Source organism: Oncorhynchus masou, chromosome 1 (assembly GCF_036934945.1).
Source record: "Oncorhynchus masou masou isolate Uvic2021 chromosome 1, UVic_Omas_1.1, whole genome shotgun sequence".
In the NCBI taxonomy this organism is placed as follows: domain Eukaryota; kingdom Metazoa; phylum Chordata; class Actinopteri; order Salmoniformes; family Salmonidae; genus Oncorhynchus; species Oncorhynchus masou.
The window spans coordinates 55,343,774-55,360,129 of NC_088212.1; the positions used below are offsets into that span (position 1 = coordinate 55,343,774).

Consider the following 16,356-nt stretch of genomic DNA (forward strand, 5'->3'; position numbering starts at 1 on the left):
GTCCAAGTCTACATAGTGTTAAAGTTACTCTACAGGTAGTGTCACATTTTCAGTGTTAATTTGACTCAAAAGTGTGTTAAAATTCACACATGAATGTGTAATAATATATATCATTGGTTTAACATCAATATGCTATTACTCTATAATTAAGTAAATGTCAAAGTGAAAACTTTGTTATTAGTTGTTGATGTTACTTACATGATTATTTGAGGATGTACAGGAGCAATTGCGTTGACATGCAAGTTGAAATAATGATCATTCCGGCTGGAATGCACTTTTAACCAATCAGCATTCAGGATTAGACCCACCTGTTGTATAATGAATTTCATTAGGACCAGGGGTGCAACTTTCACTGGGGATGGGGGCGACATGACCCCCCCACATTCTGAAATAAAAATGTTGTCCCCCAGTTTTGTCATTGCATTGTAATACAAAATCCAGCATCAGTGTGCTTTAGGACCATGTGGACGCCTCAGAGCGGTCGGGTAAGATGTTTGGTGGTTTCAGCCAGCTGGATATTGCGTGGTTCACAACACTATTCTCATCATGTCTTAGCAGGATCAGATGGTGACAGGTGTCCCAGCAGGGTCAAACAGCCAGGGAAGACCAGTGTACGGAGCTCAGGTGAATTTTGCAGTATATTATAACAATCAGTAAATGGATACAAAGTTCCATCTTTTTTTTACCGATTTCTTTCTTTCCCAATTTTGTGGTATCCAATTGGTAGTTACAGTCTTGTCTCATCGCTCATCCAGGCTCTGTCACAGCCGGCCGCGACTGGGAGACCCATGGGGCGGCGCACAATTGGCCCAGCGTCGTTCGGGTTAGGGGATGGTTTGGCCGGCAGGGATGTCCTTGTCCCATCGTGCACTAGCGACTTCTGTTGTGGGCCGGGTGCAGTGCATGCTGACACGGTCGCCAGGTCTACGGTGTTTCCTCCGACACATTGGTGCGGCTGGCTTAAGTGGGTATTATGTCAAGAAGCAGTGCAGCTTGGAAGGGTTCTATTGACTTTATTATTGGATAATATAATGTATAAATGTACACCAAGGTAATTCTTTGTCAGGTGTCATCTGAGCAGTATCAAATGGTGAAAGGCGGTTGAAGAGAACTTTGGCAGATGCAACACTTTATTCACTCTGTGTAGCAAACTGTGGACAAGCCAGATGCTTCAAAGATTTTAACTATTTTAAGGCAGTCTGACAAACCTCTAAAGTTGACCTCTAAACTGTATTAGCGGTTGATAGTGGCTTTTCTTGATGACACAAAATATGTAATCAAAAATGTGAGGAAGACCTGGGAGATACTCCTGATGATGGTAATGAATGTATAGAGATATGTTAGAATGCCCAGTCATGTTCATATAATCTCAGACAGAAATTGCTGTAGTTTAAGGCCATTCATAGAACATACTATATGCCAGTGAAACTGAATCATGCTGTCACGCCTTGGTCTTAGTATTTTTGTGTTTTAGTTTATTTGTTGGTCAGGCCAGGGTGTGACATGGGTTTATGTTGTATTTCGTATTGGGGTTTTGTTGGTATTGGGATTTGCGGCTGAGTAGGGGTGTTGTATAGGTTTGGCTGCCTGAGGCGGTTCTCAATCAGAGTCAGGTGATTCTCGTTGTCTCTGATTGGGAACCGTATTTAGGTAGCCTGGGTTTCACTTTGTATTTCGTGGGTGATTGTTCCTGTCTCTGTATAGTTTCACCAGATAGGCTGTAATTAGGTTTCACGTTCCGTTTTGTTGTTTTTGTATTTATATTCAGTTATTTCATGTACCACGATTGTTTCATTAAAAACATGAGTAACCAACACGCTGCATTTCGGTCCGACTTTCTTGCGACAAACGAAGAACGCCATTACAGAATCACCCACCACACACGGACCGAGCAGCGTGTTAACAGGCAGCTGGAGCAGCCAGGGAGGACGTTATGGACAGCAGAGGCTTGGAGTATACACGTGGGAAGAAATAGACAGGTGGGCCAGAGAGAGTGCCGGAGCCCGCCTGGGATTCGCTGGAGCAGTGCGAAGAGGGCTATAGGAGAATGGAGTCGAAAAGAAAGACACGGCGGCAGAGCGAAACCCGAAAATCAGCCCCAAAAATTTCTTGGGGGAGGCTCAGAGGATCTCAGAGGGAGAGTGGCTGAGTCAGGAGACAGACCTGAGCCAACTCTCCCTGTTTATCGTGAGGAGCCAAGGAGGAGACCAGAACCGGTGTTGGAGGTGAGCCAGAGACTGTGAAGGAGTTAATGGGGAAATTGGAGGAGAGAGTAATGAGGGAGTTGCTAGTTTGGAGCTTTAGGTACAAGATTCATCCGAGATCGTGTCGGGGATTTAATGGCACCTGGGTCAGCGCTCCATACTCCTGATGCTGCCAAAAATGTGCCAGCCTCATGCACTAGGCCTCCTGTGTAACTACCTAGCCTTGCATCCTGTGCCAGTCCTGCTCTCAGGCTCTCCAGTACACCTTCACAGTCCATCCTGTGCCACCTTCACACCAGTCCTCCGATGGCAGCTCCCCGCACCAGGCTTCCAGATGTCCTCGATCCAGTACCACCAGTTCCAGTACCACGCACCAGGCATTCAGTGCGCAGCCTGTTCAGCGCAGCCACTTTCTCCTCTCCTGCGATCTCCCGCCAGTCAGCGCAGACCTTTCTCCTCTCCAGCGTTTCCGGAGCCTCCTGACTGTTCGGAGCAGCCAGAGCTGCCAGTTGCATGGAGCAGCCAGAGCTGCCAGTCTGCATGGAGCAGCCAGAGCTGCCAGTCTGCATGGAGCAGCTCTGCCAGTCTGCATGGAGCAGCCAGAGCTGTCAGCCTTCAGCCAGAGCTGCCAGTCTGCATGGAGCTGCCAGTCTGCATGGAGCTGCCAGTCTGCATGGAGCTGCCAGTCAGCCAGACTGCCAGTTCATGGAGCAGCCAGAGCTGCCAGGCTGCATGGAGCAGCTAGAGCTGCCAGTCTGCATGGAGCTGCCAGTCTGCAAGATCTGCCAGTCTGCAAGGAGCTGCCAGTCTGCATGGAGCAGCCAGATCTGCCAGTCTGCATGGAGCCAGACTCTTCTGCATGGAGCTGCCAGTCTGCCAGACTCTCTGCAGAGCTGCCAGTCTGCAAGGAGCTGCCAGTCTGCATGGAGTTGCCAGTCTGCATGGAGTTGCAAGTCTGCATGGAGTTGCCAGTCCAGATCTGCCAGTCTGCAAGGAGCTGCCAGTCTGCAAGGAGCTGCCAGTCGGCAGGAGCTGCAGAAGCTGTTCCAGATCTGCATGGAACAGTCAGCCAGTCTGCAAGAAGCCGCCAGAGCTGTCAATCTGCATGGAGCAGCCAGAGCCGCCAGTCAGCATGGAGCAGCCAGAGCCGTCAGTCAGCATGAAGCAGCCAGAGCCGTCAGTTCCAGGATCCGCCAGTCAACCAGACTCTTCCAGATCTGCCAGTCAGCCAGATTCTTCCAGATCTGCCAGTCAGCCAGACTCTTCCAGATCTGCCAGTCAGCCAGACTCTTCCAGATCTGCCAGTCAGCCAGACTCTTCCAGATCTGCCAGACTCTTCCAGATCTGCCAGTCAGCCAGACTCTTCCAGATCTGCCAGTCAGCCAGACTCTTCCAGATCTGCCAGTCAGCCAGACTCTTCCAGATCTGCCGGTCAGCCAGACTCTTCCAGATCTGCCGGTCAGCCAGACTCTTCCAGATCTGCCAGTCAACCAGACTCTTCCAGATCTGCTAGTCAACCAGACTCTTCAAGATCTGCTCGTCAACCAGACTCTTCCAGATCTGCTCGTCAACCAGACTCTTCCAGATCCGCTAGTCAACCAGACTCTTCCAGATCTGCCAGTCAGCCAGGATCTGCCGGATTCAACTGCCTGGCTGGGCTTCCTCTCAGTACTGGGCTTCCTCTCAGTGCTGGGCTTTCTCTCAGTACTGGGCTGCCCCTCAGTCCCGAGCTGCCCCTCAGTCCCGAGCTGCCCCTCAGTCCCGAGCTTCCCCTCAGTCCCGAGCTTCCCCTCAGTCCCGAGCTTCCCCTCAGTCCCGATCTGCCTCAGTCCCGAGCTGCCCCTCAGTCACGAGCTGCTCCTCAGTTCAGTGGGGTTCTGTGTGAGGACTATTAGGCCATGGTCAGCGGCGAGGGTGGATCATCCCAGGACGCGAAGGGGAGGAACTATGATATTTATGGAGTGGGGTCCACGTCCCGAGCCGGAACCGCCACCATGGACAGACGCCCACCCGGACCCTCCCTATGGTTTTGAGGTGCGTCCGGGAGTCTGCACCTTATGGGGGGGGGGGGGTTCTGTCACGCCTTGGTCTTAGTATTTTTGTGTTTTAGTTTATTTGTTGGTCAGGCCAGGGTGTGACATGGGTTTATGTTGTATTTCGTTTTGGGGTTTTGTTGGTATTGGGATTTGCGGCTGAGTAGGGGTGTTGCATAGGTTTGGCTGCCTGAGGCGGTTCTCAATCAGAGTCAGGTGATTCTCGTTGTCTCTGATTGGGAACCGTATTTAGGTAGCCTGGGTTTCACTTTGTATTTCGTGGGTGATTGTTCCTGTCTCTGTGTAGTTTCACCAGATAGGCTGTAATTAGGTTTCACGTTCCGTTTTGTTGTTTTTGTATTTATATTCAGTTATTTCATGTACCACGATTGTTTCATTAAAAACATGAGTAACCAACACGCTGCATTTCGGTCCGACTTTCTTGCGACAAACGAAGAACGCCGTTACACATGCATTCAGAAATAATTCCTCCCCTGGAAGTGTAAAACAGAAAAGGGGACATATTTCAATATGTTATGCTCTTGTGAAGGCTGGCTGAATTCTGGCAAAGAGTGTGTTCTTTTTCCGTATGTCTACAGATTCTCCCTTCTTCCTATTTTTGTACATAGCCCCCCCGGTTTAGGGGAGCAAAAATATTGGGACAAATGTACTTGTATGTTTTTTAGTAGTAATAAATTAAGTATTTGGTCCCACATTCATATCAAGCAATGTGTACATCAAGCTTGTGACTAAGCTGCTTGTTTTGGTTGTGTTTCAGATTATTTTGTGACCAACATAAATGCATTTTGGAGTCACTTTTATTGTAAATAAGACTATAATATGTTTCTAAACACTTCATCTCGATGCTACCACGATTAAGTATCATCCTGAACAAATGTGAGAAAGGTACAGACACACAAATATCATACCCCCCAAGACATGTTAACCTCTCACCATTACAATAACAAGTCAGCATTTTTTGGAGGGTATGATATTTGTGCGTCTATAACTTGCTCACTCATCATTTTCACAATTCATTCAAGGATTATCCATAACCATGGTAGCATAACATTCATGTAGAAGTGTTAAGAAACAATCAAAGTGACCCCAAAATGGTCATATTAGATTGTGTAGAAATGCAGAAAATGAGCTTTAGATACCAAAAAAATTCTGAGGGAGGACCCCAGACCCCCCGCCAGGTTATGTCCCCCCCACTTTTAAAGCAAAGTTGCGCCTCTGATTAGAACACACTATGGGAAGATGGGTGAGCTGAGGCTACTGTGTACAGATGAAGGCAGAACACATATAAACAGTAATAACACTGTTATTGAGTAGTGTGCAATAACATACAATGGTATAAATGGGAAAGCCACATTTCTATCCGAACAAACAAAAGAGACTATTCTGTGTGTGATTGGTTTAGGAGAACAGGACCCCATAACTGGCCTCCAATTAGGGTTCTGACTGGTGATGTGAACCATGGCTCCTTCCTTTAACTCCTCGTTTCTCAGTCCGCCACACACACATGCACGCACGCAAACACAAACACACACACACTGTGGCTTAACCACAGCACCCTAGGAGATCTCCCACTTCCAGTCCTCCATTACAACATTACACCTAATGACTGTTTCCTGTCTGTCGGGCTCTGTGGGGCTTTCCCCTTAACCTTGACATACTTGTGGCAGAGCGTAGGTCGATGGTTCTGGGTACTAGAGGACCTAGGAAACCAGTGACCTCACCACTTATCACCGTGATTGCTTTTCCATGGAGTCCATTTGTAACAGTTAGGGCATTTAGCCTGATCTGGGACTTCAAGGACATACAAAGAGAGGGAACAGGGGTGACATTTAGATCATCTCAACGTCATTAGTCAACCCCAAAACCAGAACACAATTCTCTCTCTCTCTCTCTCACTCACTCTCTCTCTCTATAGAATGAGTCTACAAATGTCTTCTGTGGACACAAGCACACCATAATCACTGCGGCTAATGAAATATCAATCTTTGCGCTCTGATCAACATACACACAACACACAGTGGCATGTATTCATGGATGCCAAGGGAAGCCAGGCTTCCCCCAAAAAATATACCATAATTTTCCTTCAGTTCGCCAAAGGCTGAATGTATCTCAATGGAGAAGGCATCTGAGCGAGCAGAACAGCGCCCCTCTGTCTCTGTATGTGTAGCCCATCTTTTTAATACATTTTTTAAAAAATGTATCCGTTATTTTACCAGGTAAGTTGACTGAGAACACATTCTCATTCGCAGCAACGACCTGGGGAATAGTTACAGGGGAGAGGAGGGGGATGAATAAGCCAATTGTAAACTGGGGATTATTAGGAGACCTTGATGGTTTGAGGGCCAGATTGGGAATTTAGCCAGGACACCGGGGTTAACACCCCTACTCTTACGATAAGTGCCATGGGATCTTTAATGACCTCAGAGAGTCATCATTGACCAGACAGCATCTATCTGATGCTGTCTGATCAAAAAGAGTACGATATTGTTGCTGCCCGTAGCATTGAATGCAAGGGAAGCCAGCGAGCATTTGGCCTCCCTTGATAAAAAGTATACAATAATAGCCAATCAGCGTTGAGCTAAACTAAGTGAGCTCAACTTTGAATAGTCTTGATGCATAAACAAAAATGTCAAAGGGAAGCCATTTTGGATTTGGCTTCATACCAGTCACATTGCATCACATCAAGCCAAACGTAATTGACAGAAAAAATTGAATTGCTGCATCTCGTTGTGTTGTTGTCCTCAGGTCTTGCTAATTAAATTTGGACCTTTCCTAAATAAGCCATGGATGGAGATAGGGATTTGGACTTCTGGTTTTAACAAGCTGGCTAATCGTTGCCCATGAACGAAAGGAAGTTAGGCTAGTGAGCATGCATTTTAGCCAGGTATCCCAGAACAACAAAAACTAAAAGCGTGTACTGTATGATGGTTTCGGCATCATGAAAGAGAGGAGGATGGCATTGGCGTTTCTCTACAAGTAGGGTAAGTCAACGTGTTTTTTCTACTTACACACACACACACACACACACACACACACACACACACACACACACACACACACACACACACACACACACACACACACACACACACACACACACACACACACACACACACACACACACACACACACACACACACACACACACAGAAATCAGTACCATGGATAGCCACATACAGTGCCTTGCCAAAGTATTCGGCCCCCTTGAACTTTGCAACCTTTTGCCACATTTCAGGCTTCAAACATAAAGATATAAAACTGTATTTTTTTGTGAAGAATCAACAACAAGTGGGACACAATCATGAAGTGGAACGACATTTATTGGATATTTCAAACTTTTTTAACAAATCAAAAACTGAAAAATTGGGCGTGCAAAATTATTCAGCCCCCTTAAGTTAATACTTTGTAGTGCCACCTTTTGCTGCGATTACAGCTGTAAGTCACTTGGAGTATGTCTCTATCAGTTTTGCACATCAAGAGACTGAAATCTTTTCCCATTCCTCCTTGCAAAACAGCTTGAGCTCAGTGAGGTTGGATGGAGAGCATTTGTGAACAGCAGTTTTCAGTTCTTTCCACAGATTCGATTGGATTCAGATCTGGACTTTGACTTGGCCATTCTAACTCCTGGATATGTTTATTTTCGAACCATTCCATTGTAGATTTTGCTTTATGTTTTGGATCATTGTCTTGTTGGAAGACAAATCTCCGTCCCAGTCTCAGGTCTTTTGCAGACTCCATCAGGTTTTCTTCCAGAATGGTCCTGTATTTGGCTCCATCAATTTTAACCATCTTCCCTGGATCATTCAGAGATCCTCACTGAACTTCTGGAGAGAGTTTGCTGCACTGAAAGTAAAGGGGCTGAATAATTTTGCACGCCCAATTTTTCAGTTTTTGATTTGTTAAAAAGGTTTGAAATATCCAATAAATGTTGTTCCACTTCATGATTGTGTCCCACTTGTTGTTGATTCTTCACAAAAAAATACAGTTGAAATGTGGCAAAAGGTCGCAAAGTTCAAGGGGGCCGAATACTTTCGCAAGGCACTGTATTTAGCTTACGTTGATTGGACTAAATTGTTTTTGGAATCTTTTAGACTAAGCGTAGGTGATTTAATGATGTTGAAGTTGAAATGGTCCTGGAATAGTGGAGGCAGCTCCTGTTTTCTTTGCGACTGATGGTATAAGTGTTCTAAATCAATAGTTGTTTAGTGGTCCGAAAATGACGGAAATATTAACTTCATTGACCATGCTGTAGGTTATGTAACCAGTGGCATAAAGTACTTAAGTAAAAATACTTTAGTAGTTTTTCGGGTATCTGTACTTCACTATTCATATTTATATTTTTCATAGCTTTTACTTCACTACATTCTTTAAAAAAATTATACATTTTCCCTGTCCCCCAAAAGTATTGGCTACATTTTGAATGCTTAGCAGGACAGGAAAAGGGTCCAATTCAAACACTCATAAAGAGAACATCCCTGGTCATCCCTACTGCCTCTGATCTGGCGGACTGACTAAACACACATGCTTCGTTTGTAAATGATGTCTGAGCATTGGAGTGTGCCCCTGGCAATCCGTAATTAAAAAAATGAATAATTGTGCCGACTGGTTTGCTTAATATAAGGAATTTGAAATTGTTTATAATTTTACTTTTGATACTTAAGTATATTTTAGCAATTACATTTACTTTTGATACTGAAGTATATTTAAAACCAAACCTTTTTTGACTTTTACTCAAGTAGTATTTTACTGGGTGACTCATTTTTTTTGGGAGACATTTTCTATCAAGGTATCTTTATATTTTCTCAAGTATGACAATTGCGTACTTTACCACCACTGCATGTAACTGTTTGTTACATGCAATATGCTCTCCTGTTTTGTGATGAAACAAAGGTGTGGTTGTCTTCTTACTGTCTCGGCCTTAGGCCTCTATATAACAGTCGCAAGGCATATGAACTAACAGGTTACAGAGCAAACATTGCAATTATCATAACACATAGATTGTAGTGTGGCTTATCTTTCCTGGCTTGGCTTCCTCAGTGATTTCACCCAAGCACTGCTACTCACAACAAACACATGCATGCTTCTCATATGCGGGTCAGTTTTTTTAGAAGGGCCTCTCTCTCTCTCTCTCGAATATTCTGCCTGAGTGGACTTTTGTTTTGTTCCTTTAAATCCCTGAGGTTACAACATTTTTTTCTGCTAGACTTCCAAAAGCTGCCAGAGAGAATTATCAGAATACATGTTCACTGAAGAACCATTCCATTGTGCGCAGTCATAGGAGAAGAAAATCATGCCTGGAAAGGGGTGTGTGTATTTAGTGCATGGACAGAGGGAAAGTGATAATTGATTCAGATATTGTCATCAGGGTTGGGGCGCACGCATACACGCACACACACACACATTTACCATTGGCATTTTTCCCGCATATCAGATGCTCGTAGTTCTGCATCACTCCCCACAGCTCCGCGTCGTCATTGACGACCCCGTCCAGGACCTCAATATCTACCAGGCAACAGGTGCCCCTGCGCTCACTCTCCCGCTCCTCTGCCATCATCAACACCCGCACGACCACTTCCTCCACAAGGCTCTCCACGCACGCGGCCAGGCAAATGGCTGCGTGCTCATGCACGCGCACTGACACACGCGTATCCACCATCCACCTGTAGAACCGTCCCACCGGGAGGCTGAGCCCGCAGCGCGAGGACTTGCCCCGTTGACGCAGTGTCTCGCCCGAGCTCATGCTGTACAGAGAAATGGCCCTCACCGTGCCAGCCACGCACCGCTCAGCCAGCCCCCAGCTCAGCACTAGCCGAATGGCGCTCTGCACCTCGAAGCGCGTGCATCGCCGGTGCAGCTCACTCAGTCTCTGAGCCTCCCGGGAGATCCGAACCAGAGCCCTCTGCAAGAGCAGCGAGAGACGGCTGACTGCGTCACCGGAGAAAGCCATCTCCTCACCTGCTACTTTACGCAGGACTTCAGCAATCTCCTGGTCGGTCCAGGGGACCTCTTCCAAAGTCGGCAGACGAGGACACTTGGAGAGTATGTCCTCTGGATCCTCAGGCAGCACAGTGTTGACTGTGTCCCAGCTGGCGTTCCTACTGCTCAGAGAGCTGATCTGGTTCCACCAGGTCCCCCGGTGTGGGTGGGTGTGGGAGTGCCGGGACCTGGACGAGGAGAGGCTGAGGGACTTGCAGGAGTCCCCAGCTCCGTAGCCCGAGTCCAGACTCAGATCTTCTAGGGTTTTTGTCATCTTGGGACTGAAGGTGCCTGACATTATTGTCGCTTTCTTGAGACGTGCTTCTGTTTTGAGAGATTCGAAGGTCACTTTTACGCACTGGAAGAAATACACCCCGTGAACGTATCCTCTCCAAGTATAGATATATGGATTAAGGTAGTTAAATGACTGTAGATAAGTCTATTCAATCACTTCTCTAGTAGTTTCGATGTTTGTCCATGGACGCAGTCTCGCCTGCTGCCAGTCGCAGCTCCACAGGCACATGCACTGCTCTGCTGGCTCTGTTAAATGTTACCAATAAACGTTAGAGGAGTGAGACCAATGAGAGTTACCCTTTGCGCGCGCCAATCGGCTTTGAGAGCCCTTTGAACCAATTTAGGTCAGAACCAATCAGATAAATGAAACCTATGCAAACCAGGAGTGGTATCCTGTTACAATAACAGCATACAGATACAGATCTACAGCGCCATCGTGTGGAAATGATGAAACAGTGCACTAATTCTTAGGGAACTGAGTTTTTCCTGATCAGTTGACCTGTCCTGACCAGGAAAAAACCCAGTTATAGCGAAGAACAAGTTATTTCAGTGGCATCCGGAGTCCTGACCAGAGAAAACTAGTCTTAAAATATGTGTTAATTCTCTTCTACTAAACAAAAGAGGTTCTCAACCAGGGGAACTAGGGCCCCTAAATCCACATTGGATACTTGAGAAGACTCATGAGACCATAGACTTCCTGCTAAAATGCACATGAGGGGGTACTTCAGGGGTTTTCCGGGCAGAGCAAAATTCAATTGGTGGTACAGTAACTGAAAAAGTTTGGGAACCACTGTAATATAAAATACTCCAGAATACTTTCTCATGTAGGTTGATTTGAAAATAATACTCAACACAGATGTAACATTTTGGTTCTCGACAAAGAAAGAAACAATCAAAATTTAGAAAACATGTATTTGACAAATCATTATTGAACAGTCTCAGGGGTTCATTGCATAGATTATACACTAATCATAACCACATCTGTTTTGCTTTGACTGTCAAAAACCTTACAACTAAGGCATGTCAATGTACAAACATGAATGTAGAATTCAAACAAAACCTTTCTCCCTTAGCCTGTTTTCCTGTGGATAAATAGCAAAGTGCAAAACATTACCGTTGAAATTGCTGTAGACCTAGACAGCTGAGTCTATAAATAACCTTTCGATTTCTTTAAAGGTAAATAAATAATGGGCTTCTAACAACACGTTTATGAGTGATGATTATAATATTTTAGCTTATGATGAATTGAGGGAACCTAAGTAAACGTTGTATTCATTTAACCAAGCAACATCTGCCAGTGGACAAATTAAACACTATACGCAAAATGTCCACTAGATGTCGGCAAAGTAAGTAAATCACGTGGCGATTAAGTACTGTACAATCTACCACTAACCAGTTGGAAAAATGTTAAGGGCTACTTCAACATCATAATTAGGCTATTTACTACTACATAATCTCTACAGTCAGGATTTAGAACTTCAGTGTGTTTATTCTACAACACAATGACTACAAAATATCTACATATTGCTTTTCTTACAAATACAAATTACCAATAAGCTTTATAATACATTACAGCAAAGATCCAATAATCTGAAAATACATTTTTGCTAGATCAACGATAACAGAAAATATGTTTTCATTTTAAGCTTAAACATTCCAAGTATAGAAAATGAGATTTAAATATGAATTATTCTTGCTCGATGACAAATCTAAGCCCAAAGTCACATACAGTTGAAGTCGGAAGTTTACATACACCTTAGCCAAATACATTTCAACTCAGTTTTTCACAATTCCTGAAATGTAAAACATTCCCTGTCTCAGCTCAGTTAGGATCACCACTTTATTTTAAGAATGTGAAATGTCAGAATAATAGTAGAGAGAATTATTTATTTCAGCTTTTATTTCTTTCATCACATTCCCAGTGGGTCAGAAATCTACATACACTCAAATAGTATTGGTAGCATTGCCTTTAAATTGTTTAACTTGGGTCAAACGTTTATGGTCGCCTTCCACAAACTTCCCACAATAAGTTGGGTGAATTTTGGCCCATTCCTCTTGACAAAGTTGGTGTAACTGAGTCAGGTTTGTAGGCCGCCTTGCTCACACACGCCTTTTCAGTTCTGCCCACACATTTTTTTATGGGATTGAGGTCAGGGCTTGTGATGGCCACTCCAATACCTTGACTTTGTAGTCTTTAAGCCATTTTGCCACACCTTTGGAAGTATGCTTGGGGTTTTGTCCATTTGGAAGACCCACTTGCAACCCAGCTTTAACTTCCTGACTGATGTCTTGAGATGTTGCTTCAATATATCCACATAATTTTCCATTCTCATAATGCCATATATTTTGTGAAGTGCACCAGTCCCTCCTGCAGCAAAGCACCCCCACAACATGATGCTGTCACCCCTGTGCTTCACGGTTGGGATGGTGTTCTCCAGCTTGTAAGCATCCCCCTTTTTCCTCCAAACATTAACGATGGTCATTTTTGTTTCATCAGACCAGAGGCCATTTCTACAAAAAGTACGATCTTTGTCCCCATGTGCAATGGCAAACCATAGTCTGGCTTTTTATGGCGGTTTTGGAGCAGTGGCTTCTTCCTTGCTGAGCGGCCTTTCAGGTTATGTCGATTTCGGACTGTGGATATAGATGCTTTTGTACCTGTTTCTGCCAGCATCTTCACAAGGTCCTTTTCTGTTGTTCTGGGATTGATTTGCACTTGTTGCACAAAAGTACGTTCACCTCTAGGAGACAGAACGCGTTTCCTTCCTGAGCGGTGTGACGGCTGCGTGGTCCCATGGTGTTTATACTTGCGTACTATTGTTTGCACAGATGAACGCGGTATCTTCAGGCGTTTGGAAATTGATCCCAAGGATGAACCAGACATGAGATCTACAATTTTTTTTCTGAGGTCTTGGCAGTTTACTTTTATTTTCCCATGATGTCAAGCAAAGAGGCACTGAGTTTGAAGGTTGGCCTTGAAATACATTCACAGGTACACCTACTGTCAATTAGCCTAACAGAAGCTTCTAAAGCATGACATAATTTTCTGGAATTTTCCAATCTGTTTAAAGGCACAGTCAACTTAGTGTATGTAAACTTCTGACCCACTGGAATTGTGATACAGTGAATTATAATTGAAATAATCTGTCTGTAAACAATTGTTTACATGCACAAAGTAGATGTCCTAACCGACTAGCCAAAACTATAGTTTGTTAACAAGACATTTGTGGGGTGGTTGAAAAACGAGTTTCAATGACTTCAACCTAAGTGTATGTAAACTTCCAACTTCATCTGTACAGTAGAACCAATTGCCTTTGCCTATGCTTGTTTCGTTTTTTTTTTTTGTGGATTACCAGTACATCTATACGAGGCCTTCGCCTAAAATATTGGGTATTTGGCCACAAGTGACCTCAAATGATGGACTAAGAGATGAGGCCCCTTGCTGCCTTTCTGAACCCCTGGTATAATAACGCTAGAATGGGACTCTATCCTGTCGCGGATTTTGGACAACTAACCATCTAAAAGGTCATTTCAGACTGAGCCTTTCCTCTCGAAACGAAGATACGCTAAATGGCCAAAAGTATGTGGACACCCCTTTAACTTAGTAGATTTGGCTTATTTCAGACACACCGGTTGCTGACAGGTATATACATTCGAACACACAGCCATGCAATCTCCATAGCCAAACATTAGCAGTAGAACGGCATTACTGAAGAGCTCAGTGACTTTCAACGTGGCACCGACATAGGATGCCAACCTTCCAACAAGTCAGCTTGTCAAATTTCTGCCCTGCTAGAGCTGCCCCGGTCAACTGTAAGTGCTGTTATTGTGAAGTGGAAATGTCTAGGAACAACAACGGCTCAGCTGCGAAGTGGTAGGCCACACATTCACACAGAACAGGACGGCCAAGTGCTGAAGTGTTTAGCTCGTCTGTCCTCGGTTGCAACACTCACGACCGAGTTCCAAAATGCCTCTGGAAGCAACGTCAGCACAAGAACTGTTCGTCGTGAGTTCATGAAATGGGTTTCCACGGCCCAGCATCGGCACACAACCCTAAAATCACCATGCGCAATGCCAAGCGTCAGTTGGAGTGGTGTAAATCTCGCCACCATTGGACTCTGTAGCAGTGGAGTGATGAATCACGTTTCACCATCTGGTAATCCGACAGACAAATCTGGTTTTGGCGGATGCCAGGAGAACGCTTCCTGCCCAAATGCATAGTGCCAACTGTAAAGTTTGATGGAGGAGGAATAATGGTCTGGGGCTGGTTTTCATGGTTCGGGCTATGCCCTTTAACGCTACAGCATACAATGACATTCTAGATGATTATGTGCTTCCATCTTTGTGGCAACAGTTTGGGGTAGACCCTTTCCTGTTTCAACATCACAATGCCCGGACGCAAAGCGAGGTCCATACAGAAATGGTTTGTCGAGATCGTTGTGGAAGAATTTGACTGGCCTGCACAGAGCCCTGACCTCAACCCCATCAAACACCTTTGGGATGAATTGGAACGTTGACTGCGAGCCAGGCTTAACCGCCAAATATCAGTGCCCGTCTTCACTAATGCTCGTGGCTGAATGGAAGCAAGTCCCCGCAGCAATGCTCCAACATCTAGTGGAAAGCCTTCCCGGAAGAGTGGAGGCAAAGGGGGGACCAACTCCATATTAATGCTCATGATTTTGGAATGAGATGTTCGATAAGCAGGTGTCCACATACAAAAAGAAAACTATACTAAAATAAGACTATACTAACAAATATTTTACAAAGGCTCTCTAAGCAAACATAATGTCCATTGTTAGAATATTACAAAACTACTAAAATGAAGTAAGCTGTAATGCTTTCACTATGACGGGAGAGAATGTGGCACTGTCCTTGGCACTCCACTATGGCAGCTTCTCCGACAACATAACACTATGTTTATGCAATGTCAGTCTTGTAGACAACAGGGGGTGACTTAGAATGCATTGCAATGCTCTAGAATCGAACTGGACATTCTGGGTCTCCTGGCTCTCCTTTTTCTCCTGTCTGGGCCCTGTGTTTAGGCAGAGCCATGGCCTGCTCCAGAAGCCTGGCCAGGTACCCATCCTCCGCCCTCTCCCCCACTGAACGGCTCTCACTCTGGGCCAGGCCCGTAGGCCGCTGGGAAGCCTGGGCTAAGGGTACTGACTGAGTCCGGGGGACCCTGCCGGGTGGCTGGGGAGGGCTAAGGGATGAAGGGGCAACTGGGGCAGTCAGGGTCGACTCCTCCATGGGGTTTTGTGGAGGTGTGTTTGTACCCTGTTGAACTACGACCTGTGTCTCTGGTAAAGCCACTGGACCAGAGGAGCTCTCAACACTTTTTTCTTTGTGGAGTACCATAAGAATGGCAGGTTGTCCCATAACATTGGGCTCATTACCCCCTGGTGGCTCATAAGGTGGTGGCCCAGCCCCAGCCTGGGGAGGCCCATCGGGGGTAACTTGAGCCTGGATGGTGTGGATGAGAATGGGGTCTGGAGATGGAAGAGAGACTTCCTCCTCATCCTCTTCCTCCATGTTGAGAGCTTCCTTGTCCTTCCTGTCCTCCTTGGAAGGGCTGTCGTCTTGGGAGATTATGTCTGGCTGGTAGGTGATGATGTGGAGACCCAGACCCCCTGCTCCTGGTCGTTTGGATCCCTGGTCAGGGGAGACTCCCCTGGGGGGCTTGAGAGGGGTGAGCAGAACAGGTAGCTCCAAACCCAGGGCCTTCTGTGGCAGCTCATCTGGCTTGGCTAGAAATAAAACACAGGAACATTAAAACTGAGGTAAATATAGGAACTATGCTTTTAAATTGTAATTATGGGTACCCTCTT

The 16,356-nt window shown here is 45.4% G+C and overlaps 2 protein-coding genes across 3 annotated transcripts in view; both read right to left on the reverse strand.

The window, feature by feature from the left end:
* LOC135556754 (ankyrin repeat and BTB/POZ domain-containing protein 2-like) overlaps positions 1-10,739 on the reverse strand; it is a 32,525-nt gene extending 21,786 nt beyond the window's left edge. Inside the window, exon 1 of the mRNA XM_064990213.1 lies at positions 9,665-10,739. Coding sequence (XP_064846285.1) covers positions 9,665-10,532 — 868 coding nt within the window. The 5' untranslated portion in view covers positions 10,533-10,739. The remainder of the gene's footprint in view (positions 1-9,664) is intronic.
* Positions 10,740-11,422: 683 nt separating this feature from the next.
* LOC135546464 (USP6 N-terminal-like protein) overlaps positions 11,423-16,356 on the reverse strand; it is a 41,870-nt gene continuing 36,936 nt past the window's right edge. For both annotated transcript variants that reach the window (XM_064974911.1, XM_064974903.1), the window contains exon 14: positions 11,423-16,275. In XM_064974911.1, the coding sequence (XP_064830983.1) occupies positions 15,503-16,275 (773 nt within the window). In that variant the 3' untranslated portion in view covers positions 11,423-15,502. The remainder of the gene's footprint in view (positions 16,276-16,356) is intronic.